Source organism: Mustela nigripes, chromosome X, assembly GCF_022355385.1.
Source record: "Mustela nigripes isolate SB6536 chromosome X, MUSNIG.SB6536, whole genome shotgun sequence".
Classification (NCBI taxonomy): Eukaryota; Metazoa; Chordata; class Mammalia; order Carnivora; family Mustelidae; genus Mustela; species Mustela nigripes.
The window spans coordinates 78,975,462-79,002,248 of NC_081575.1; the positions used below are offsets into that span (position 1 = coordinate 78,975,462).

The following is a 26,787-nucleotide window of genomic DNA, read 5'->3' on the forward strand; positions in this document are numbered from 1 at the left end:
CACTGAGTCACCCAGGCGCCCCCAAATGGTGATTTTCAAATGCTATCATACTTTTGACATGGATTAGTTGACTTTCCACTGTAAGGGAGAGCTTTCCCCTCTTCTACAGGTATTTGTTTGTATCCTCATGGACTCTTGATTGTCTGTTGTATTTGATGGTTATAACACATTAGTATCATTCTTTATTATGGTGTTCAAAATGTCCCATATTTGGCCAGCAGGAGGCTCTCTGGGAGCTGGCTTCTATGGCCTTTGGGCAAGTCTCCATTTTTTATTTATTTATTTATTTATTTTTTTAGCACTTCCTTGTTTTCTGGCACCACAAGATGCTGCAGGCCCATCATGCACTTTCTCTGCCCCAGACTTGGAATCAGCCACTTTTCCCAAGGACCCCTGGTTCTTTTTAGTAGAGAATAGCATTTAGGAAGCAAGATTTGGGCCAAAATTTCAGTGTTAGAGCTATGTTTTAAGAATTTACTTTTTTGCTTGGAAAAATTCTGAGCATCTGTTGATGATCATCTTACTCCATCCTTCCTTTAAGGACAAGTTTCCTCTTTTCTCTCTTTTTATATATGTATATCAGTGTGGAGTCATGGATTTTTATTTCATTCTTCAATGAGTTAGAAATCCATTATAGTAATTCTTTTGGAATTATTGCTATTTTGAACATATTTTATTGTTCTGCATATAGATATATTCATGAATTCACACAGACACCTTGATACTTCGAAGAGGCTAGAGATAGTAAATGGCTCTCAGGGGAAGAGAAGATTAGAAAATGGTAGGGGGAGGAGGGGATGGATTTCAGAGCTATTCAGGAGTTAGAACTCACAGCTCATACCTACTTCAGAACTAGAGGGGACCCTATTTTGCAAATCAAAAAGTAAGGTACAGAGTCACTCTCATCCTGCCCGTTCAGAAGACATGGATGGGGTGAATGTTGTGGAGAGGCCAGCTGAAGCTTCCAGTCACTGTTTTGCCTCGGCTCCATGCCAGACTCACTCTCCCAGGTGGGTGGGTGAAGCCAACCTAGCCCCCAGCCCATGGTGAGCTCCCTGGTGCTTTCCAATTCTTAACTCAGCAGTGCCCGGATCTAGGTTGATCTTCAGCAAGACCCAAGGGTTGGGAAAGGATCCCGTTCCCTGAGCACTGCACTGGGGTTGGGGGGTGGGAGCGGGAAGCACCATCTGAGACTTTTACAGGCAGAATTGCGTAGCAGTCAGACAGACCTGGGTTTGAACTCCAGCTCTGCCCCTTACTAGCCATATGACATGGTAGGTTCATACTTCTCTGAGCTTCAGTCCCCTTATGTGTAAAAGAGGGATAAGCATACCTATTTCATAGCTCTTGGTCCTTGATGAGTGGCAGTTATGGTTATCTCTAATCTTCATAACTACCCTGTAAGAAAGGGATTACAGAGCCTCTTTGGATAAATGAGAAAATCAAGGCTAAGGAAGAAGAGGTACTTGGCAGATCTCTGTTGGTGAATGTCAGCTTCAGGAAAGTGGGGACCATATCTGTCTTGGTCGCCATCATATTCCAGGGCTCAGAAAAGTGCCTGGTGCATAAGAGGAGTTTAATAAATATTTGTGAGTGAATGAATTAGATCTGACTGGCTTCAAAGACTCCGTGCAATTTACATTTGCGCTTCCAAGATGGTGGGGCTGGTGTCTGGGCTAAGGCCATCAGAGAAGGTTATGGGATGTGTGGGCTGACCTGAGCCTCCAAACCTGGTCTTCTGACTCCTGATTCTTTGCTCTTCACTGAGCTGCATTTGATGGAGATGCTGAGCTGCCTTCAGCTTAGTATTTGGCATATCTCCCACTTTCTGCATTCTCCTCACCCTTCTGCCTGCTCCTATTCCTGGTGAGAGCAAATGACAGGAAGAGCATTTGACCTAGAGGTAGCAACTTCCTGTGTAACAGTAGGGAAGTTGTTTAATCTTTCTATAATATAGTTCCTTGCCTACAGAATGGGTAAGTTAACCTACATCTTTCCTAAGACAAAGGTTAAGGGAAATTGCAAAGATTAATAAGGATTAAAGTAATTAGGCCTATCTGACACTAAGATGTGGGCTCCTACTGGTGTGTACTGCTCTATCAGATAAGATGTCTTCAGCTCCATCCCAAAGTAGGCAGAATGATGGACCTAACTGGGACATGTAGGTACAGTTATCTGTTCCTAATTCAAATGCACTCAAGCTTGTCACAGATGCTTAATATATACAGGAAGTATTTGCAAAATCATATAGTGTATTTTCAGTCACTATATACTAAAGATGCTCAAAAATATACATTCATTTTTTCTTTTGTTTACTCAACATTTACTGCTTATGGTGACAAGTGCAAGGGATGTATAAAGCCACATGGTCCCTGCCCTTAAGGAATTCAGTCTGATGCACACAAAAGCATTTAATCAGCATGTATACATGTACTCTAATATGTGCACAGTAGGTGTTCAAATTGTATGCAATGGGCCCACAACCAAGGAATAACATCTTCGTCAAATGCTTCAGATGCCTGATGTCTGTGTGGGCAAAGTACTGGTCTGATACTCAAAGTAGTTGCAATAAAACTATTCAGAAACTGCTCAATGACCATACACACAATAGGAATAGATGTACACATAGTAGGTACTCAAATGCATATGGCAGGGGTTATGCACAATAAATACAGCTCATGTACATATACGTTTTGTAAGTATGCTATAGGCTCACAAATGGTACGTGTTTCATACAGTAGGCACTAGTAGGCAATAGGTAAATATGCTGTTGTTAAAACATCCAACAATCAAAATATATATACACTCAGGCCTGTTTTATAGGAGTCCGTTCTACAAATGTGCCCACAATAAAAGCTTCATACAGAAGAATTCAAAGTGTTCATTTTTTTAAAATGCTGACAATGACTCTTTGCGGAGTATGAATGGAAGCCCGACCTCTGAGAGGCCTCTACACATAACCTTGGATGAAATATGTATTTCCTTCTTCTCCTTGGGACCCAGAATTCTAAAAATCCATAATCCCCAGGGGTGGGGCAGCATCTTGCTTTCCTCCTTTCAAAGCCCCAGAGGTGTCAGCACCTAGAGCTGGGAGCTCCCTAAGTCTTTCCCAACATGCTTGCCAGCATAAGAGGTCCCTAGCAATCAGGCATCCAAAGCCATTTTTTGCATCCCACACCGGAAAGACCCTGAAGAAGAAAATGTTGGGGCGGGGCCCGCACCAGAGCTGAGGTCATAGTGGGGGGAGCCAGTTTGGGCCCACCACCCACCAACGCCAGCTCCTCTTCCGGTCTGTCTTCATAACGCGCATGCGCACCACTGGCCTTTAAACGTGCGCCGCCGGTCCATCCGGAAAGAGGATCCGGCCGTTTAATTACAATTTTGCTCCTCCGCCGCCGAAGCGGACTATTTGCTCTCAGTCTGGGAGGTGCTTTTGAGTTCCCGCTTTCAAATAGGGAGCCTACACTTGCAGATTCAGCTCTCCCTACGGGATGAAAGTTTCCTAGGGCTTGGCCTCTCGCAAGGTATACGACGCTCGGAGGGACACGCCGCGGAGGGATTCGGTTTGTTGTGGTGAGGGGAGGGGGGGGAGACGCTGACAAACCAAGATGGCGGCGGCGGCGATGAAGGCCGCGGCAGCTGGGAGGTAACTGGTGGTGGAGGCTGCGGTAGCTGGGAGGCAGCGGCAGAGTTTGGAAGAAACGGAGCAGGACGAAGAGGCGGTAGCAGTAGCGCCAGCCTGAGCCTTCCAGAGCGCGACAGCTACACGCCCCCCAAGGCCCTCGGCGGGCGGCGGCCGCCCCGCTTAGGGCCTAGTCCCCGAGCAGTGCCTCGGCTTCACACAGTGGCGTCCGCCATGAGTCCTTAAGGGTGGTCCGAGCCCTCCAGTCCTAGGGCCCACCATGGAGCCGGGGTCAGACGACTTCCTGCCGCCGCCGGAGTGCCCGGTGTTCGAGCCTAGCTGGGCCGAGTTTCGAGACCCTCTAGGCTACATTGCGAAAATCAGACCCATCGCTGAGAAGTCGGGCATTTGCAAGATCCGCCCACCCGCGGTAAGGCCCGGGGTTTGTGGTCTCCCCCGCGAGGCTGGGGATGAAGAAGTAGGGTAGCTGGCTGAGAGCTCTGGGGCGGAGGGCATCTCGAGGTGTGGGGAAATGGGGTGGCTGGGACCGCGGTGGATGTGGTGCGGGGTCGTAGAAAGGATGATGGGGCCAGGGGCCTTCGCGTGGTGTAAGGCCCCCTAGGCACTTGGGGGTCAAAGACCCACCTTCACTTCCATTCCGCCTTTTAGATTCATCCCTGGTAAGGTTCAAAACAGGGATGCCTAGTGGGTCTGGTTGAGTTTAGAGAGGTACCTGCACATCTCCTAGTTACCCCGGACCACCCAGGTCAAGGCTGCACTGAATAAGGCCATTTTTCCGTTTATTGTCATCACTTTCCTTAAGGCAGGCCATGTGGTGTAGTGGAAAGATCATAGCTGTAAAAGGAGACAGACTTGAGTTCAAAATTCCACTGTGCAGCTTACCACTTGTGTGACCTTGGACCAGTAACTTAATCTTTCCGAGCCTGTGAAATGAGTCCCATGAATGGTTATTTTGAGAATTGGATTAAACTAGGTAGAGTCTGTGTGTGGTAGGCGCTAGGTAAGTGGTAATTATTGTGACTGCGAAGGTGTTTGATGTGGTCATTGGTTTGCTTCTCTGTGGGTTGACTCATATTTACTCACACCCTGCCAGAACAATCCACCTATGATAATGTCATGGCAGATCAGTCAGGAAATCAGGCTCACAGGGAATGCTCTATCTGGCTCCCCTGAGATAGGTTTAGGGAATTGTCCCCTTCTTTTCCTAGTTGAAGGCAATATCTTTCCCTACAAATCACCCCTCAGACTTGACTTCTGTGGATAGGCTTAAGCCAGTCAGCTTGTCAGCGGGGTATGAGTCCTACTCAGAAGATTTGTACTGTGTTCTGTCCCAGGATGTAGCCGGTCCTGGAGGATAGGGGTTCTTGGACTCCCAGAAACAGAATGGAGCTATGGAAGTCTGTCTCCTTTAGAACACTTGATTCCCAGAGGTCAATGACAAAGGGCATATCTTTGTTCCTATGCCTGGCTTCAGGCCGCAGGAACTCCCCCCAAGGGCTAGGATAGGCTGCCACCTTGCTGGCATGGAGGAGAAATGATGATATGTGTTGTTCAGTCACCACTTGGGGTTCTAAAGGCAGGAATTGAGTTTGAAACAGGGTGTTTTTGAGTGGGTGTCTCCTGTCTGAAAAGGGATGGGAGGCCTTACTGCCACCTGAGGAGGGCACCGCAGGCCTCCTTATCCAGCTTGGTGTTTTCCGGTGTTCAGTCACAGATGTAGGCTAGTTTCAAATGGATCTCCTCAGAGGTGTTGGGTAAGCTCATTTTTTCCTAGTTGGAGCCTGGCCACAGATTTCTGAGGTAACATTGTTCATAATGAAGGAGTGAAATTAGGTAGTGAGAAGTCAAGAAGGCTAGCAGAAAGGAGAGGCTGGAGTCCTGGGTAGCCTCAAGGAGGTACTCCCTGGAGTGGTCTAGGAGGCCTCTGGAACAGAAGTGTATCTGACATAGGGGGTCGCTGAGGCCTGTATTTCCATGTTTCTGTCTTGGACTTAATGGGTAGGCTTTGTGTAGGTGTTGTTACCCTTCCTTGTGGGACCAGGAAGGGGAACAGTGACATGTCCCAAGCACATGAGTGAGTGTGTGTGTGTGTGTGTGTGTGTGTGTGTGTTAGTGTTAGAGAGAGAGAGAGACCTGCAGGGGGCCATCTTTTGTTGTGCTTCTTGTCTCTACCTCAATAGTGTGCTTCCCTCCAATACAGGAGAGCTGGTCTCTGGTTTTGTTGTTTTTTTCCTCCTGTAGGGCTGCTCCTACGCCACCTTTAGGCAGCCAGGCCTTCTAGCTGGAATTTGAAGCACTTGCCCAAATGATCCTTGGGCCCAGAATGGGAAAGTGTGTGTATGGGTGGGTGCTTGGAAATTGGAGGTTTGCCTGAGGAAGGTCGATTTGGGTTTTGAGTTGTTAGACGGTTTACTGCTAGTCTTGGAGAAAATGGGTGGGAGGAGAGTGTTGGTACCCTGGAGGAGACCCAGGGGATCTTGGAAGGGCCTTGCTTCAGGCATCAGGTAGCCAACTTTTTAAAATCACCATCCTGATAATACTGGTGTATTTGGCACACAGGTGTATGAGACCGAAGGCAGGATGAGAGAGCTCGCAGGTCCTGGGGAGGTGTGCTGGACCTTCCCCAGCTATCTGTTGCACCCACAGCTCCTGCTCTAGGTTTTATTGTTTCTTGTCACATTGCTTGATGATATACTTATCTAGAACTTGATTCAGCAGGAAAGAAGGGTGCCTGGAATTTTGGGTTTGAGTACCTTTCCACCTGCACTAAGGGGTGTGCGCTACTCCTGGGTGGCAAGAGGGCACAGGGAGCTTGTCTGAGCTTGAGCCATACCATTTTAGTCTTTTTTCTCTCTCTCTCTCTCTCCTTTTTTTAATTTACCCGTGCTCCACTGAGCCTCAGGTGTTTGTTGCAAACCTGCTTCAGCTGGGGGTTAGCGGGGAGTATGTGTGCATGCAAGTATGAATCCTCTGGCCCTTTTCTAAAAGTGTGTGTGCAGAAGAGGCCAACAGCTTTTTCTTTTCTTTTATTACTGCCTGCTTCCATATGTATGCATGTGTGTGTATGTGTTGTGCAAAGAGCTTTGGACTGGAGGTCAGAAGACATTGGTTCTTGGCTGTGCCACTAAATCAGCATGTGATTTTAGAGAAATCACATTTCTTTGGGCCTCACTTTCCCCATTCGTAAAATGAGGGCATTGGTCTGGGTTACTCTAGGTTCTTTTTACCACTCCAGCAGGAGCTGGGGCTCTGAGGAGGAGGGGACTGCATAGGAGGTTCTGGGGGAAAGGGCATCAGTGAGGGGCTCCCCACAGCCACCCTTTGGGTAGGACACAACAAGCGCCAACCTGGCAGAGCAGAGTCACCCCCCCCCCCCCCCTCCCATTCTTTTTCCCTGACTTCCTTCCTCCTCCCCACATTCTCCCATTCTTTGCCACTACAGTTGGCTGTTCCATCACTAACCCTACCCCCACCCACCCCCACCTCTTCCTGTACTGGGCAGGTATTTGAGAGAGGAACCACAGGAAGAGGTGGGGGTGGGGGGGGGTAGGGGAAGCTTGCTTTTCCCTGCAGTGTTTATCTCAGGCCCTTTAAACTGAGAGAACAGACATTAAAGGCTCAAGCCTTTAAATCTTGCTGAAATCAGAGCCACCCAGTGTGTGCGGGGTCAGCTTAAGATACCAAGTCTTAAGGACAACTCCTTTGGATAGCATTTCCATTTGAAAACGAGTTTAATTTTTCATCTCAGTCTTATGAGGAAGCTACAACAGGTGTTCATATTCCCACCTTACAGATGAGAGAACAAGCTTAGAAGGGTAAAAATCCCATAGCTCATAAGTAGCAGAGCTGGAACATGAACCAAAGTCTTCTTTTTTTTTTTTAAAGGTTTTATTTATTTATTTGACAGACAAATCACAAGTAGGCAGAGAGACGGGGGGGGGGGAGGCAGGCTCCCTGCTGAGCAGAGAGCCCGATGCGGGGCTCAATCCCAGGACCCTGAGATCATGACCCTAGCCGAAGGCGGAGGCTTTAACCCACTGAACCACCCAGCCGCCGCAAACCAAAGTCTTCTGACTCCAGATCCTTTCCAGCACATGCCTGGGGGACAAGGAATTAATGTGGATGTAGGGAGAGTTTGGAGCCAACTGTTTTGGGCTCCATACCTCTCTTTCTTGAAATCCTGGCACTGTACTGTTGGGAGGGACTTGGGAGAAATTTCCCAGGACACGTGCTTGTGGCATTGAGTGTGGACTTGAGGGGTGGGTAGTGCCCTGTTGTGAGTTCTGGGGAATGGGTAGTGCATTGGGTGTTTGCCAGGTTAAAGGGTCTGAGGTGACCAGAGGTCTCATGGTCTGATGGGATGCTGAGCTGCTTGTGGTGCCCTCGGGTCTTACACTGTGCTGGAATAACCCAACTCCCTCCCCTCTGTAACCTCCCAGGACTGGCAGCCACCATTTGCTGTAGAAGTGGACAACTTCAGGTTTACTCCCCGAATCCAGAGGCTGAATGAACTAGAGGTGAGAAGACTAGCAGCTGGTGGCGGGGTTGGGTGAATGGATACCTGAGCTCTGATCCCACTTCCCCATTCCTTCTCCGGCTAAGGTACTTTACCCAACCGATCTTTATTCTCTCTTCTGTGAAGTTGCATGGAGGTCATAGAGGAAGCTTTAGAGCTCTGAATATAACCCAAGAGCAGGAGCATTTAGCATCTCCAGTTTGATAGCTCAAAGACTGGGCATGTCCGTTTCCCTAAAGGTTTGTTACTTCTGAAGCTCTCCTGCCAGGTAACCTACTGTACCTGAGTCAACAAAGGGAAACAGGTTGGCTAGGCCTTTCTTGGCCAGCTGAATGTGGCCTCATGATCCATTTCATCCACAGCCCTGTGCTTCCTACCTTCCTTCTATGCGGCTTGATAAGGTGGGATGTGAGGTGGATGGGCAGGAACAGCACAAGAACTGGTCTGTATGGAGGCTAAAATGGTTATAAATTTGAACCGGGGTCAGGCAGGTAGGCTTTTCCCTCTCCCTTTTGTTCTGTACAGGAAGTCCTGGCCCTTCGCATGGATAAATGAGGTTCTCCACTAAAGGCCTGAGAATGCCCTAGGGTCATAAGAGTGGGTCTTTTGAAGCCAATTCCAGGGAAGATCCTGGAGTTTCCTACAGAAGATGTAGTTTAGAAGTTTGCTTCCACCTTTCTGCCTTATTGTTACATATCCATGAACCCTACCAGATGTCCTGGGGAGGGGGCATATTAAGCCAAACTGGAAACCCATGACCTAGAGGCTTACTTGTTTCTAGACCACTGTTCCTCAGCCTTGATACTATTGACATTTTGGCCCAGATAATTCTTTGTCATGGAGGGGCTGTCCTGTGCATTTTAGGATGTGTATCAGTATCCCTGGCTTCCTTCCACCTATTTGATGCCCATAATACCTTTTCCCAGTAATGGCAACCAAAAATGTCTCCAGGCATTGCTAAATGCCCCCGTGGGGGTGGGGTGGGGTGGACACAATTGTTCCCCTCATTGAGAACCACTGTTTTAGAGTCAGTCTATGTGCTGCCCTGGTCAGAGCAAAAATCTTCTCATGAAGAGGGTATAAGTTTCTTAAAGAAATGGATCTGACCAGATCTGTGGGGTTACAGCCAGTGCAAGATGTCACCTAGCATGGGACAAGAACAGGTTTTCTAGAGATACTGTGCTGGCTAATGATGGGGAAGAGCAGGGATGAGGCTGAGATTGGAAAGCTAAGGGGTTAAAGTAGAGGGAGTAGGGTTCTTGGCCTCTTCCAGGTTCTGACAGCTAAATAGCCATAGGTTGTTTTTCCTACATACAGACCTTAGTTTTCCCAATCTATGATCTAAAATTGTTTCTGTTCCTCTCATAGGATCTGAGCAAGGTAGTGAACGGTAATGACTTCCTCTCGTTCTCCTAGAATCAGGCCCTCTGACCCGTGCAAGGTGGTTCTAGACTTGGGACCTTGGAGAGCCTTTCTTGGGTCAGTGAAGTTTCAGGGAAGCATGATACATGCCTTGTTCCCAGGATCCTCGGCCCACATTGGATCCTGGGTTGGCCAGGTGCTAGTGCTGCTCTGGTACACTTATCTCTTAGTTCTTTAGTAGGTACTCAGCCTTCAGCTACCATGGGACAAGTTTCGTGGTGCGTAAGAAGAGGTAAATGTGCTTTTTTGGACCTTCAATCTCTGAAACATGCCTAGAGCTTAGATGCAGTTTTGGAGGTTCCAGAGGACCTTCACTGTCTCTCTTGTAAGTTCACCCTTCTGGAGTAAGCAGTTATTTCATTTCCCTTTTATAATCAGAAGATGGAGGTCCAGAGGCTGTACAGCAAATCAGTAGTAGGAAATAGCCAAAACTTAAGTTATTTGACATTCAGATCTCTTGGTATCTGCTCTGTGACTTAAGAAAGCAGAGGCTCTCTGTAAAAGAGATGATGATACTCATACAGCCCTGTCAGAGAGTTTGAGAGGGTGTGCATGTAAGGTCCCAACATTCTCTGTGTTGGGACCTTGGGCTTATACTGTTGACTAGAAGGTGGCAGAGATGAGAGGTAGGCAGGCTAAGCACTGTCTAGAGTTTGGGACCCGTTTCACTGGGAGAGGCCCTGGATGGTGGGCTGCTCTGTACCCTTTCTTCTCTCCTAAGAATAGGCCAGAAGACAAGGGTTACATGGAGGGGGAGGCCAGCATCTTTGAGCCATTTCTTTTCCAGGCCCAGACAAGAGTGAAGCTGAACTACTTGGACCAGATTGCCAAATTCTGGGAAATCCAGGGCTCCTCCTTAAAGATTCCCAATGTAGAACGACGGATCTTAGATCTCTACAGCCTCAGCAAAGTAAGAAAAGGCTTTTCTCAAGCCCCTCCCCACCCCTTAATGTGTTTTGTACTCTGGGGGCTCCCTTGGTTTGGATATTAGAGCTCTACACTGCAGTGGAAGGGGCACACACAGCCTCATAACACATGAGATGTCATCGGAACTTCTTGGCATCTCTTACTGCAGTGGTAGTGGTAGGAGGAGGGGATAGCCTCCAGTGAGGTGAGGGGCTGGAATTGTCCTCATCACCCTTTCCTCGGGCCTTCACCCTTATGTACATACACACAGCACATCCACATCCCTTCCTCCTTGTCCCTGCAGATTGTGGTGGAGGAAGGTGGCTATGAAGCCATCTGCAAAGACCGTCGGTGGGCCCGGGTAGCCCAGCGCCTCAACTACCCACCAGGCAAAAACATTGGCTCCCTGCTACGCTCCCACTATGAACGCATCGTTTACCCCTATGAGATGTACCAGTCTGGAGCCAACCTGGTGGTAAGGATGCCAGGCTGGGGTGGAAGAAGGCTTTCCCCCAGACCAGATGCAGATTTCTCATACTTGCTCTTAATGGAACTGGTTCAGTGGGCTGGAGACCTGGGAGCTAGACTCTATCCTTTTCTAGTAGTGCTTATTCTCTTTCCATGCTGCCCAGGGTCAGAGGTCCTAGAGTTACCTGCAGGGCCAGCCTACTATCTAGTATGTGACAAGGTCATAACTGATAAAGGAATTCCAAGGAGGGAGAGACATTCTGGGCTAGAGAGGTCTGGAAAGAGATGGCGTCTGATTTAGTTATGAAGATGCTTGGGAGGAGGTGGTTTGAAGGTGGAATGACATAAGCAAAGGCAAGAAGAATTCTCAAAGTGTGTGCTGGTATCCCTGGTAATGACCAGTGGAACAGGGCCTCTTGTTGTGGGTCAGGTGAGTGCAGCCACAGCTTTTTTTGCCATTGGTTAGGGATAGAGGGATGGCATCGTTGGGGGCTGTGGCCCCATATCCTGAGCCTTACTCCTCACTTGTCTCCAGCAGTGCAACACGCGTCCATTTGATAATGAGGAAAAGGACAAGGAATACAAACCCCACAGTATCCCCCTTCGACAGTCCGTGCAGCCTTCCAAGTTCAATAGCTATGGCCGGCGGGCAAAGAGGCTGCAGCCTGATGTGAGTACTTCTAACTCAGAGCTTTGAGGGTGGGAGTCCACGAAGGTCTGACCAAAGTTCTTTTCCCTGTTTCACTCTCCCTTCTGTTCTCTGAGTTCTGAGCAGTAGTGTGCCCCCTCTTGCTTCACTCTTGCTCTTTCCTTCACCCTCAGCTGAGTTTCTGAGTTGGATCTTGATCTGCTCATACAGTATCTTTTGTGTGTCTGCCCTTTTTTGCCTTTCTTGTTCTTTCTGGACTCACTCTGCTTCTGGGGTAGACCTCTTTCTCCCTATACCTATATCCTAACTTCAGGTAGAAGCTTATGTGCGAGGCATTGTTCTAGGCACTGGGGATGCAACAGAGAACAAGATAGACATTGTCCCTGGGCTCACCAAAGCATGTCATTTAGTAGATCGTATTAGTCACTGCCATTTATTGGTAGTGCCACACACTATTAGATTTCTTTCTATATGTTATATGCTCTGTAAACTTTGTAAGGTAGGAGTTAATATTCTTGTGTTACAGTTGGGAAAACTGAAATTCCACCTTAATTTCTTTCCAAGAGGGCTAATGGGGGAGCTCACTTAACCCTAATCTCCAAAAGGAGCTCTGAATTCTTGCCCAGGCCTGCCTCTGCCTCCTGGCATGAGCCCAAGTGGTATATAGTCCAAGCTATTGTTCTTTTAAGATGGGGCAGTTTGCATCAGATAGCAGATTTGATTCATTTCCTTTTTCCCTCCCAGCCGGAACCCACAGAGGAAGACATTGAAAAGAATCCAGAGCTGAAGAAGCTGCAGATCTATGGGGCAGGCCCCAAGATGATGGGCCTGGGCCTCATGGCCAAGGATAAGACCCTGCGGAAGAAAGGTAAGGCCTGACAGGCTGGGGCAGTGTGAAGGATGGCCTCACCTGGGGAGAGGAGGCGGGGCCCTGACTGTTCTAGACCTGTGCTTTAGAGCCCCTCTTCCCTCTCCCAGATAAGGAAGGGCCTGAGTGTCCCCCCACCGTAGTGGTGAAGGAGGAGTCAGGCGGGGATGTGAAGGTGGAGTCAACCTCACCTAAGACCTTCCTGGAGAGCAAGGAGGAGCTGAGTCACAGCCCAGAGCCCTGCACCAAGATGACCATGAGACTGCGGAGGAACCACAGCAATGCCCAGTTTGTAAGGACCCAGCCCTGACTTCTTAATGCTCTGCTTCTCATCCCTTCAGCGAGCATTTCCCCAGCATGGCTCTGGACCAGGTTGCATTAAGCAGAAAAGTGGGCCTGCTGGGCCCTGCCCTCAGGTAGCTCACTTAATTGGGGAAACAAGGCCAACTCACAAGGAAAATGGAACAAAGGACAAGAAAGGGTGATCAAGTGCTGTCAACAGAAGTGCTGGAAGGGTCCAGAGAAGGAGGCTCCCTCCATTGCTTCAGGATAAAGGCTAAGCTCCTCATTACCATGCATGATCCAGTCCCTGCTGACCTCTAGCCTCATTCCCCAGCACTGCCCACCTCACTCCTCTGCTATAGCCACACTGAACTACTTGTAGGTATGTTCATTTTTTCCCCTGAGATGCGCCATGCTCTTTCTTTCCCCAGTCCCTTTGCACCTGCTGTTTCTTCCACCTGGAAGACTTTTCCCAGTGCTCTGCCCCATTGCCAAACTCAGTTGGCCTTCAGATTCCAGTCAGTTTCAGATGTCATTGTCAAGTGTCAAATTTTCAGTGAAGTTCTTCCTCAAGGCTGTCCCTCCTTATCTCCAGCTGATTTGAGTGCTCTCTTCTCTAGGCTCCCTAGTACCCTCTGCGAGCTGGTATTGGCAGTTTCCATGTTACCTTTTAGTTTTTATGAATATGTATCTCTGGAGTACTTTGTGCTTTTTGAAGGCAGATGCGTACTTCAGAGTCTAGCATAGCGTTGAACACATAAGTGCTCAGTGTTTATTGAATGAATAAAAATGGGAGATTTCATGACTGCATGATAAAGACTGCTCTCACAGCTCTACCAGTTTATTTGGAGAGATGGTACATGCATACAGTTAAGCTCCCGAACAAGCACAACTCACCCATAATGGGGCTGTGAATGATCTAGCCAGCAAGCTTGATGGGTTTCTGACAGAAAGCTCTGTGGACTAGGGTACTGCTTGGAGGACAGTTTGAAGGCTGGACAGAGCTTCAGTTGATGAACTGTTGCCTCCTTTTCCTGGCAGATCGAGTCATATGTGTGCCGGATGTGTTCCCGAGGGGATGAAGATGACAAGCTTCTGCTGTGTGATGGCTGTGATGATAACTACCACATCTTCTGCCTGCTGCCTCCTTTGCCTGAGATTCCCAAGGGTGTCTGGCGGTGCCCGAAGTGTGTCATGGCGGTAAGCCCTTCCCAGCCCTAGTTCATGGCTACCTCAGAGGATATTCTTGCCTGCCTCCATGAGGCCTTACTGACAGCAACTTCCCAGCTCAGCCCTGGTTTATGTTTTGGGTCCCTGGAGTGGGGCTAGGCTAGGCAGAGTTTAGGGAGAAAGAATAGGAGACATAGCCTTTATTTATGTCCTCTGGGAGACCCCAGATTACCTGGGGAGGTGAGAGTCATTATTGAACAGATTGTATGCCGACGTGTAGTCAGATGCTAAATTATGTGTTAGAAATTCTGAGGCATAGAAGTTCAGAGGAGAGGAAAATGATTAAGGGTAGTAATCAGGGAAGGTGTCAGGAATGAGATTTGGAGGATTGGAATAGGGAGAAAAATCGTTCTTTTGATTTCCAAGTTTTTTATTCTTTGTTTTATTTAGAAAGCTTGGAAAAGAGACAAATCACCTATCATTTCATCACCTAGAGACAACTGTTGTTAATAGTCTGGTGTATTTTCCTCTCATCTTTTTGTTGTTGCATATATATAACAATCTTTAACCAGTTTAGGCTTTTACTGTGTATTTTCATTTGCTATTTTATAATTATTTTTGTCTATCATTGCATTTATTCATGGGTAGTGATTCGTTTTTCTTGGGGGGGACTATCATACGAGTATAATACTTTGTTTTCCTTTTGTTTTGATTATTTGATTAAGTTTGCAGTGGTGCAGGCTTTAACTAGAAGAGTGGGCAGACCTTGTAACCTTGGGGATGGGGCATGCTGGAGCAGGGGTATTTTGGGAGGACATACTTAGGGCAAGAGGGGCAGTCGGGAGAGCATCTGAAGTTGCAACAACAGCGAGGGATAAGAGGCTCCGTAAGTCTGCCAGGTCCGATTCATGAGCTTCCTTCCCTCCTTCATCCAAATTCTGGTGCTCATTTGCATTTCTCTGGAGAACAGATGTTGATGGTCTCTTGTCTTATGTTAGGGACTCATCTGTGGTCCTAGAGACCAGCTGCGTGCACATGAATGCACACACACACACACACGGCTGAGGAAAGAGATCAGGGTGGTGCATAATGGCCTTGGAAGTGGTGGAAATCCCTTCAGGGAGGAGTGTGGACACTAACAGTATGATAGACAGTGAAGGCTGTCAGCTGTACTTGGCTCTCTGTAAGTGGTTGAGGGCCAGTGAACCAGATCGACATTGATTTTATTCAGACATGAGTGAGTCTGTCTAACTCTGGGATACATAAAGCTCTCCTCTAAAACCATGAACCTCAGTGTAGTCTCACATTCTGCCTTCCGAGACCATCTAAAGAACAGGAATAGTGTAGGATTTAACAGTGTAGAAGCTGATGCCTTTGACTACCATTCTCTGAGCTATTAGAATATTCAGTGCCATTTCCCCAGGCTTGTAGTTGCAGTCTGGGCATAAGAAAACTTCCTTAGGCATTTTAAACTTTTTGGGGCATAAGAAAACATTCCGTAGGCAGTTTAAACTCCCTGTTTTAGCTCAAGAGGAAACAACAGTGGCAGAAGAGCATAGCATAGCATATTTAAGTCAGAGGTCACGGTTTTGATAGTAAAGTCCCTAAAGGAAGAGAAGAGCAAAAGAATGGCAGCAGTGCATGTGGGGAATGAAAAGACTAATTAAGCTGAAGCGCTGGGAGAAAAAGGTGGAGCTATAGTGAGGCCTGCTTCCAGGGCCTTGAGTGCAGACCTTGGGCTGTTCTTCCTCCCCGCTTCCCCATATTCCAGCTTTGTTTTTAAGGATTCTCCACCTCTGTGCCCTCTGTCTTGGTGATTTGTTCTCCTTTGGGTTTCAGGAGTGTAAGCGGCCCCCTGAAGCCTTTGGCTTTGAGCAGGCTACCCGGGAATACACTCTGCAGAGCTTTGGCGAGATGGCTGACTCCTTTAAAGCTGATTACTTCAACATGCCCGTGCACGTAGGTGATGGAGGGCTGGGGTAGCATCAGGGCTAGGGTCGTAGGTGTTGGTGCCTAATGGGTTTAGCTCTTCTGGGTTACTGGAGCCAGGATGTGATGGGCCACGGTCATCTGCTACCCCTGTTCCTCAGATGGTGCCTACAGAACTCGTGGAGAAGGAGTTCTGGCGGCTGGTGAACAGCATTGAGGAAGATGTGACTGTTGAATATGGGGCTGACATCCATTCTAAAGAATTTGGCAGTGGTTTCCCTGTCAGTGACAGTAAGCGGCACCTAACCCCCGAGGAGGAGGTGAGTGGATGATTCGTGGCTATATGTCAGCTGTGTGCACTTTGGCAGGTCATTTAGTATCTCTATTGGGTTGGGGTAATTATGCCCTCTTCCCACAGCTGCTCTGAGATTTAGATAAGATGGTATATGTAAAAAAAACACGGTCTGGTATCTGGCATGGCATCTCTAGCCACGAGATTGGCTATTTCTTTGTAGGGTGGGGTTAGTATCTACCTTACAAATTTGTTGTTAAGCGTTAAATGAGTAGGTGTATGAAATACTTGCCAGGGAGCCTGGTTTATTCATAAGAAGTAGACTAGTATTGTATGTGCAGGAAAAAATGAGGGTCCAGGCCTACCTCCAGAGAAGGGGGCATTTTGGTCCAGAGCAGGGCTTATAGCTTGCAGGTATTTTGGTGAGTTGAGTATATCTGTAAAACTCCCTAAAATTGAAGGGAATTGGAATTTTGTGTGTATGCATTTGGTGGGTGGGGGTGGGTAGGAGGTGGAGAACATCTGTAATATTTCTCAGATGTGTGAAAGGTCTGGGACCTCAAAATTAAGGTTCCCTGGGCTAAAGATCTCAGCTTCTTAACATAACCTTCATCCCCTTTCCACAAATACCCAACCTGACAGGAGTATGCCACCAGTGGTTGGAACCTGAATGTGATGCCAGTGTTGGAGCAGTCTGTACTGTGCCATATCAATGCGGATATTTCTGGCATGAAGGTGCCCTGGCTGTATGTGGGCATGGTGTTCTCAGCCTTTTGCTGGCATATTGAGGATCACTGGAGTTACTCCATTAACTACCTCCATTGGTGAGCGGGGCCCTGGGAAGCCAGGGAGGCAGGGTAGGCTCCCTCAGGACCACATGTGTGACCACTCTGTATGTCCCCTTTCCACGTGGCCAGGGGTGAGCCGAAGACCTGGTATGGGGTACCCTCCCTTGCGGCAGAACATTTGGAAGAGGTGATGAAGAAGTTGACACCTGAACTCTTTGATAGCCAGCCTGACCTCCTGCACCAACTTGTCACCCTCATGAATCCCAACACCCTCATGTCCCATGGTGTGCCGGTGAGTGCTCAGGAAATAGGGACAAAGGGTAGGAATGATGTAGCATGTCCTTTGTGCCGGTGGTTGTGGTGGTCATGGTCATTGTCATGGTGGTCATCATGTGGAATCTACTCCTGCCTCTTTCTCATTCCTGTTCCATTTTATTTTGACAACTGTAATAGAGACTCTAATAGTGGTTAGATACGCAATGTGATGGTGAGCCCACTAGGCCATGCATTTGAGGGTGACACCTCAGGATGGCTTCTTTTCATGTCTGTATTCTACCCAGTGGAAGAGGGAAATGGGAGAAGGACAGGGCAAGACAAGTCTCCTTATTTTTAAAGACCTACATCGTTTCCATTCATCTCCTGTTAGTCACAAGGCCACATCCAGCTGCAGAGAAGACTGGAAAATGTGATTCTTACCCTGGATGGTAATGTACCAGTTACAAATTCATACTGTTATGAAAGAGGGTGAGAAGGAATAATGGGTAATTAGCCCAGTCTGACTTGTTCTATATAGTAGCCCTTCTGGGAGCGATGGGTAGGTTTTTTACTTATGTAACAGATGGTAAGTTCTATGGTAGCAATTCTTCTGCAATATGTAAGTGTATCAAGTCAACATGTTATACACTTACATAGTTGTATGTCATATTTCAAGTTGGAGGAGGTACATAATCTCTTTTTAAAAAGTGCTAATATCCATCAACATTTAAAATTTTAAAAGTTGAGGGGTGCCTGGGTGGTGCAGTCGTTAAGCATCTGCCTTTGGCTCAGGTCATAATCCCAGGACCCTGGGATCAAGCCCCACATCAGGTTCCTAGCTCAGCAGGAAGCCTGCTTCTCCCTCTCCCCATGCTTGTATTCCCTCTCTCACTGTGTCTCCCTCTGTCAAATAAATAAAATCTTTAAATAAATAAAAATAAATAAATAAAGTTGAACCCAGAGTCCTAGACTGAACCTATTCTCCTCCTCTGTGGACTCCTCTCCCACTCCATAAAATGTTTCGTTGCCATATAGTCTGGCTTGCCTATAAGGGAATTTCTGGCATTAGCTGATCAGCCAGTTTTCTGGTGTGGATCTTAAGACAGCCTGATCAGTTCTTTAGGAACAGTAGTTAGTACATCCTCCACCTGTGTTTTGAGTCTTATTGTGTGCTGCTCCTCCTCCCCACTTCCTTCAACTCCCCTCCCCACGTGTCCCCCCGCCGCTACCACCTTGGCTGCCCTGTCATTTAGTCTAATGGACACAATATGGCAGGCAGTCACTACATACTGAATTAATATCTCCTTGAGATCCCCAGTCATCTGTACAGTAGAGCTTTGGACTAGGTCAGTAGTTCTCAACCACACTTCTTCTTGTCTTCAACTTGTTTTGATATACTACATACCCTACAGTATTTTTTATTGTATACTTTAGTGATACTTAACCCATCATTGAGGGATCTAGGGAATTAGAGGAAGTGTATCCCACAGCAGTTCAGGCAGCCTTCCTCTACTGGAGGCAGTGGGGGCTAGGGTATCCTTTTCCCTCACTGCCTCACTCCATTTAAGAACGACTGGACTCGAGACGTAGAGGTGATCAAGGGCCCTTCCACTTATGCTCTTCATAAGTAGGTGTTGGGTCTGAGTTTTCCTCACATTCCTTTCTTCCTGACCCACAGCACAGCCTTAGTCCTTGCCTACAGTGTCAAGAAAAATTACAAGAGTGGAAGAGGATCCTTAAGGATTTAGGCAGCTCAGATATATAGCTGTTTAATTCTTCCTCTTTTTAAGAAAACTTTAATACAGATTTTTTAAACATGTGCTCTTTGCTTCCACCTCCACAGCATTTGTCCTGCTCATGGCTCACCAGCTTTTCTGGCCAGCTGCTGCTTCACCCCCCACCCCCCCCCCCGGCCTTGCCCCTCCTGTAGGTGGTTCCCACCAGCTCCAGGCTCTCTGGACTTGGCAGTATCCCTTCAATCCAAGGCATTTGATTTTCATATTCTCATGCTGGCAGGCTGTAGTTGGGCCAGCTGAAGCTCCCCAAGGAGCTATCTTTAGTCCACTCCCTCCCCCCTTCCCCTAGGGTGGAAGGCAGCCATTTCTTTTTATAGCTATATAGAGTAAGTATTATTTTCATTATAAAAGAAATCTGTTCCCTTTCCAGAAAATGGAAATTTAGAGTGGTCATCCCTATTTCCTCCATACTTCATTATGTTTCTGTTATTTTTCTACATGAATTTTGACATAACAATAATCAGTGTATGGATATTGTCATTTCTTTTTAAGTCGAAATGATCTAGAACAGCACTGTCCAATTTGGTAGCCACTAGCCACATGTGGCTGCTGAGCACTTGAAACATGGCTAATCTCGTCTGAAGTGTGCTGAAAGTATAAAACACATGTTGGATGTCAAGGCTTAGTATGAAAATATCTATTAGTACTTTTATATACCATTTACACATTGAAATGGTAATATTATAGATATATTAAAATACATTGAAGTTAGTTTCACCTGTTTCTACTTTTTTAATGTGGCTACTAGAGTATTTAAAATATATATATGGCTGGTGTTATATTTCTATTGGATCATGCTGGTCTAGAATGATTTTTGCTTCCTTACTGTGAACTCTATAACCGTCTTTAAAAAAAGAAACAACACTGCAACTTTATTGCAATATAATTTACATACCATAAAATTCACCCATTTTAAGTGCACATAGTTCATTGAACTTATAGAGTTGTGCTACCATCACCATAATCCAGTTTTAGAACATTTGTCACCCCAGAAAGATCCTTTGTGCCCTTTTGTAGTCAGTCTCCATTCCAAACCCTAGTCCCAGGCAACCACTCATCTGCCTTCTGTCTCTAGAGATTTTCCTTTTCTAGACAGTTCACATACACAGGATAATATGTAGTCTTTCGCATCAAACTTACTTCAGTTCGCATATGTTTTCGAGGTTCATCCATGTTGTAGCATGTGTCAGAACTTTGTTCCTAAATTTATGATTGAATACTACATTTTATGGAAGTACCACATTTTGTTTATCCATTCACCACTCGATGGACATTGGGTCATTTTTAATGACTGCAGAATGTAAGGAGAGCCTTTTTAGATAACTGCATAGGAAATAGTAAAGGGACATGGCCAAAGTGAGGGTGGAAGAGTTAGGAGCCTTAAATTCTATTTCTGGCTCTGCTGCTTAAAGCTTCTCTGAGACTCAGCTTTCGCATCTATAAAATTAACTGGGTCTAGATAGTTCAGCAAGTATTGCTACAACTCCCCCTCTGTGTACAAAGCCTCTGGCCAACACCTTGAAGACAAATAAACTGGTCCCTGCCTTTGGGTATGTGCAGTTGAGTGGAGAATAAAGGTGAGTAAATGTTAGAGGTGCTTCAAAAGGACAACAGACTGGGTCATTAGAAACCAGGGGGTCAGGAAAGCATCTGTAGAAGTGATCCTTGAGGGAAGATAAAAGTTTGCCTGTTGGAGCCTTGGAGCCTTGGCTACATCATGTGGACATGGGGTTTCAAGTAAGGGGTTCTCAGCCATGGGCTTGCTGGTCAGATTTGCGTTTTTTGGAAGATCATTCTAGTGCTTAGTAATGGGAACCAGTTCAATAATCCGAGCAGAAATGCTGGTGTTGCCTGCCCCTAAGTAGGGATAGATTTGCAAAGAAGAAAATGTATTGGAGGTGGGAACTGATGTATGACCTGAATAAATGTGGAGATGTATTCATGAATGGGCAGATTCAGTATTGTGAGGATGTTAATTCTCTCCATAGTAATCTAGAATCCTCACAGAGGAATTGTTGGGTTGAAGGGTATAAACATTTTAGGTTCTTGATCTGTATCAACAATTTGGTTTTCCAGAGAGTAGAAGTTACTGGTACGATTACCAGCAGTATACCTATTTCACTGTGTATTCATCAGCACCAAATGTTCATCCTAAAAACCTTTGTGGGATTCCTCCTATAGACTGCAAATTAAACATGCATGTGGCTGCTTCCATTCCTTTCTGAAACTCTGCTCAAATGGCACGAGGTTTTTTGGGGTTTTTTGTTCGTTTGTTTGTTATTTTAAGGTTTAAAAAATGAATAAAATGGAGAAAACGAGAGGATACAGTGATAAAATTCTTGAAGCTAGAAAATAAATGAGGTAACTGAGTCTTAGGCCAGTATTGAGACATCTGAGAACCAACCAACCTGATTTATACCTCAGAAATCCTCTAAAGATTCAGTAGTCAGTGACACCAGGCATTCTGGGAAGAAAGATAGATGAAAATAAGGATTGGTTCATGTCTATATAGGAAGCTATGAGGTCCCCTTCCACACTGGGCAGCTGGAAGTGTGACCATCCCACACTAAAGAAAAAGACTTTACTTTTGAAGAGATTACAATAAAAGATCTCTGGACTGAGGTCTTCTAGGTACAGTTGAGGGTGGAGGTAATAGTGACAAAAGTAGGATTCATCACTGTGTATGTAGTGGATGCCAAGGTTTCCAGCTGTCTTCTTCCACTTGGCTCTTAGAACACTGGCAGACAGATCTTCCTTCAGGCCAAAAATGAGAGAGTTTTCTCTGGAGAATATGAGTGGCCCAAAAAGAAAAACCCAGTGGCACTTCCAGATTACCTTACAGTGAAGCTCACAGTTGACACACTTCACCAGTATACTCGGAACTTCCATTCAGCTTTTCCATTTCTAACTCTTAAAGTTGACAGTCACAGATTTACAGCTGAGGAAACTAGAACAATCAAACAAAGCAACTTGGATAAACAGGTGTTAGGCAGGCAGAGAAATAAACTTCAAAAAGGGAAAGAAACCTCATGAAGCTCTTCAGAGATAGTATATAGTGCCAACTGAAGAAAGAACAGGATACTATTTGAAAACATTCTGAGAACAAAAAAGAGCTCTTGGAAATTAAAACTGTGATAGTAAAAGGGGAAGAAAAAAGTTTAGAAGATAAATATTTAAGGAAATCCCTCAGAAAATAGAATAAAAAATAAAGATGGGAAAATGGTAAAGTTGAAAGGAGGTTTTGCTCAGAAGGTTCAATTGTGCAAATAATGAGTTCTGAAAAGAGAATAGATGAAAACAAAGAAATTATTAATGAAATTATTTAAGAAAATTTCCCTGAACCAAAAGACTGAGTTTTCAGAGTCAAAGGGCCTATCTAGTACATGAATGAAAATACATGCACACCAAGGTGTAGCTGGTGAATTTTTAATTCAAAGCATTAGAAACCAGAATGGCTTAAGACTTTTCAAAAGCAGCACCAGAATCTAGAAGACTAGCACCATGCCTTCAAAATGGTTTTCAGTTTAGAATTCTACATGGTCAAATTATGAAGTACAAGAGTAGAGACAATTGAAAAAAAAAAAAAAAGTTCTTTATACCACTTCCTGGGAAGCTATTGGAGAATGTGCTCAAGTATAGCCAAAGAGTAAACACCAAGAAAGAGGAAGACCTGGGTTCTAGGGAGCAGGAGAGATCATCATGGGAGAGGGACGGTCTGGGGAAGACAGCTGGTTCAGGTTGGAACAGATCATAGGGCTCTGCTGCAGAAAGGTGAAAACTGACAGGCAAGAGCAGGGTTGGACACTTGTCTTAAAGGTTGGGATTAAATTGCTAAGACATGTACAGAAAACTATGCAAACTGAGAAATTATAGAAGGTTATCTTTAAAGTCTAGAGGCAGGTTATTTGGGCTGTTAAGGTAAATGCCAGAATAATCAGAAGAGGTGAAAGTGATTGGCTCTGGGGAGTGGAGAATGGCAGGGACCATTTGGCTCTTAGAACTGCCTATGTGACTGATAAAAGTAATTATTAATGAAAAAGCCATTGCCAGCTTAATGAAAAGTGGTATTTTAAATTTTATATAAAAGTAGAAAAGTTGAGATGTTTTGGTATGTACATTTCCTACTTTTGACTCAAATCTTCCTGTTGCTGGCAACATAAATCTCAACTTTGAGAGCCGAGGCCAGTGGTCCTTTCTTTTTGGAGGAACTGAGAATCTGTTGTCACACTGTTCCTTCAGGCTCTCCTCTCTCCTTTGTTTCCTTAAGGATCCTGCTCTTAAATCAAGTTTCTCCTGACTCTGGAAAACCTATCTCAGAGACCTTGGCCTTCTTCTTCCTCAGGTTGTCCGCACAAACCAGTGTGCAGGAGAATTCGTCATTACCTTCCCTCGTGCTTACCACAGTGGCTTCAACCAAGGCTACAACTTTGCAGAGGCTGTCAACTTTTGCACTGCTGACTGGGTGAGTCGGGGGTGTGGTGGGCTGGCAGGGAAAAGCAGGAGGCTTGTGGAGAAGCTGAGGCACCACAGCCTTCAGACTTGGCCACACTCAGTCTTGAATCTGTCCACAGTTGCCAGCTGGGCGCCAGTGCATTGAGCACTATCGCCGGCTCCGAAGATACTGCGTCTTCTCCCATGAGGAGCTCATCTGTAAGATGGCCGCCTGCCCAGAGAAGCTGGACCTGAACCTGGCAGCAGCTGTGCATAAGGAAATGTTCATCATGGTGCAGGAGGAACGGCGTCTACGAAAGGCCCTGCTTGAGAAGGTAGGGTGGAAGAAGAGGGCCCTGAATTAGGCATGCTATCCTGGTAAAAGTGGGGGAAGGAAAAAGTAGACGTAGCTTCTATTCTTGGGGTATAGTAAAAAGAACTGGATCCATCTGGATTGGAAATCACATTCCAGGGCTCCTGGGTGGCTCAGCTGGTTAAGGGTCTGACTTGAGCCCAGGTCATGATCCCAGGCTGGGATCAAGTCCCACGTTGCATTCCCTGCTCAGCAGGGAGTGTGCTCGTCTCTTTCCCTCTGTTCCTCCCCCTGCTTGTGCTCTTTCTGGCTCACGCTCTCTCTCTCAAATAAGTAAAATCTTTAAAAAAAAAAAAATCACATTCCATTCTCTGCTCTGTCATTTATCAACAGCTATGAGCAAGTTAATTTACTTCACTGTCAGTATCCACCTCTGAAAAATGGGGATTATGATGTTTGTCTTTTGGGATAGTTGATAGATTAAAGATTATGTTTATTAAGTAATTGACACATAGCAAGTGCTGTTGTCACTGCTGTTTGTCATTGTTTAATTAACCCAACAGGACAGGCTGGCATATGAAACTATAACTGCTGATTTAGCTGGGTGGCTTAATTTCAGGTTATTTAACCTCTGATAGTCTCACTTTCCCACTCTGTAAAATGAGAATAAATACCTAACTTGCAAGGGAATTATAAAGCTTGAGGAAGGTGATTTATGTCAGTGCATTTACTAATTGGCCTTGCATTTTAATAGCTGCTATTATTGGTAATATTAATACATGAAGAAAATGATTGAAATATGGAACATTTCTTAGGAAGTGCCCGTTATATTACATTCAGATGATTTAGTAGTTCATACTGGGGTGATACTTCCAAATACAAGGCAGTCCTCCTTTACTTTATTTATTTATTTATTTGACAAGAGATCACAGGTAGGCAGAGAAGCAGGCAGAGAGAGAGGAGGAAGCAGGCTCCCTGCCAAGCAGAGAGCCTGATGCGGGGCTCAGTCCCAGGACCCTGGGATCATGACCTGACCCGAAGGCAGAGGCTTTAACTCACTGAGCCACCCAGGCGCCCGTATTTTATTTTTTTAAGGTAGTCCTCCTTTATTCTCTCATAAGCGTGTGGTCAGTTGTGTTTATAGTTGAGTGGGACTGCTACTCGTATAGTTCAGCTGCCTTCCTAAAGCCGCACACTTGCCCAATTAGGAAGTAACTTGGTAAGAGTCCTCTTTAGTATTACAAAGGAATGCTGGTCCTGAGGGACCCCTTGATGCCCATTTAGGGTAACACTTTCTTATTTTAAAGCTCTTTTATAACTTTCCCGTGAGTATGGGCTATAAGGAGAACTTCAACTGTGGTAATGTTGGAAGTTTATGTTGTTAGTTGGTAACCCCCTGGGCTTTCCCAGGCATCATTTTCTCTCTCTCTTCAATACTGTTATTAAATGACCCTGGGGTTGTTCCAGACTATAAGAAGGGAGTCAAAGCAAGGTGGGAAGACTAGGTATTCTCATCCTGACATTGAGAAGTATTTATACTTGGCTCTTACTTTAGAGAAGGGTTCTGGACCCACCCCTCACAGTCTTAAAAATCTGTAAAAGAGGGGTGTGTGTGTGTGTGTGTGTGTGTGTGTGTGTATTTGAATAATTTTATAGGGAGAGTGCTCCTAGCTCACATCCAGTTCTCAGAGGAATCTGATCCAAAAATGCCTAGAGGCTGCATCTGAACTTAGAGCATTCTCTGGCTTTAAAGTCAAAATACACTGTAGTCAGATTCTTATTTTGAGCAGGTTACAGACCCTCTCTCTGAGACTTAGTTTCCTCCTTAGTAAAATGGGATAGGCCTATGAAATAGGTATCCTTAATATGAAAATTAGAGCTAATAATAGTAAATATTTGGTTTCCCCGAACTTCTAACTGGAATATGGCCTTGACCAACATCTCTTCATTTCCCACACTCCCCAGCCCTTGAAAACTACCATGCTACTCTTGTTTCTGTGAGTTTGGCTTTTTTATATTCCACATATAAGTGACATTTTATAGTCTTTTGTCTTTCTGTGTCTGACTTACTTAGTATAATGCTCTCAGGGTCCATCCACGTTGTTAAAATTGGTAGTATTTCCTCCTTTCTCATGGCTGGATAATAGTCCGTTGTATGTCTATACTGTGTCTTCTTGATCTGTTCATCCACTGATGGACTCTTAGGTTGTTTCTGTATCTTGGCTGTTGTGAAAAATGCTGCAGTGACCATGGGAGTGCAAGTACCTCTTTTGAGATTCTGATTTCATTTCCTTTGGATATATATCCAGAAGTAAGATTGCTAGATTATAGGGTAGTTCTGTTTCGAATTTTTTTGAGGAACCTCCATCATGTTTTCCAGGTAGTGTTATCAATTTACATTCCCACCAACAGTGCATGAGGGTTCCTTTTGCTTCATATCCCTTGCTAACAGTTATTATCTCTTGTCTTTTTAGTAATAGCCATTCTGACAAGTGTAAGGTGATACTTTGATTTGCATTTCCCTGATGATGATGATTGTCACATTGAGCATCTTTTCATGTACTTCTTGGCCATTTGTATCTCTTCGGAAAATGTCTGTTGACGTTCTCTGCCTATTTTTGATCAGATTGTTTGTGGGCGTTTTTTGCTATTGACGTTGGATGAGTTCCTTATATATCTCTTTATCAAAAAGATGGTTTACAAATAGTTCTCCCATTCCATAGGTTTCCTTTTCATTTTGTTGATGATTTCTTTTGCTGTGCAGATGCTTTATAGCTTAATGTAGTCCCACTTATTTCTGCTTTTGTTGCTTGTGCTTTAGATATCCTATCCAAGAAGTCATTGCCAACCAATGTCAAGGAACTTTACCACTATGTTTTCTTTTAGGAGCTTTGCAGTTTTAGGTATCATGTTTAAATCTTTAATCAATTTCAAGTTCATTTTCGTGAGTGGTATAAGGACCCACATTTGTTCTTCTGCTCATTGTTACTCAGTTTTCTCAGTGCCACTTATTGAAAAGACTATCCTTTCCTTGTTGAGTATTTTTGGCTCTCTTACCA

At 45.5% G+C, this 26,787-nt stretch overlaps 1 protein-coding gene across 1 annotated transcript in view; it reads left to right on the plus strand.

Moving 5' to 3' along the window:
- Positions 1–3,572: 3,572 nt before the first annotated feature.
- KDM5C (lysine demethylase 5C) overlaps positions 3,573–26,787 on the plus strand; it is a 30,548-nt gene continuing 7,333 nt past the window's right edge. Inside the window, 14 exon segments of the mRNA XM_059385713.1 lie at positions 3,573–4,052; positions 8,083–8,160; positions 10,369–10,491; positions 10,792–10,962; positions 11,491–11,625; positions 12,349–12,472; positions 12,583–12,764; positions 13,796–13,954; positions 15,764–15,883; positions 16,015–16,173; positions 16,788–16,969; positions 17,063–17,225; positions 23,327–23,446; positions 23,556–23,750. Coding sequence (XP_059241696.1) covers positions 3,903–4,052; positions 8,083–8,160; positions 10,369–10,491; positions 10,792–10,962; positions 11,491–11,625; positions 12,349–12,472; positions 12,583–12,764; positions 13,796–13,954; positions 15,764–15,883; positions 16,015–16,173; positions 16,788–16,969; positions 17,063–17,225; positions 23,327–23,446; positions 23,556–23,750 — 2,061 coding nt within the window. The 5' untranslated portion in view covers positions 3,573–3,902.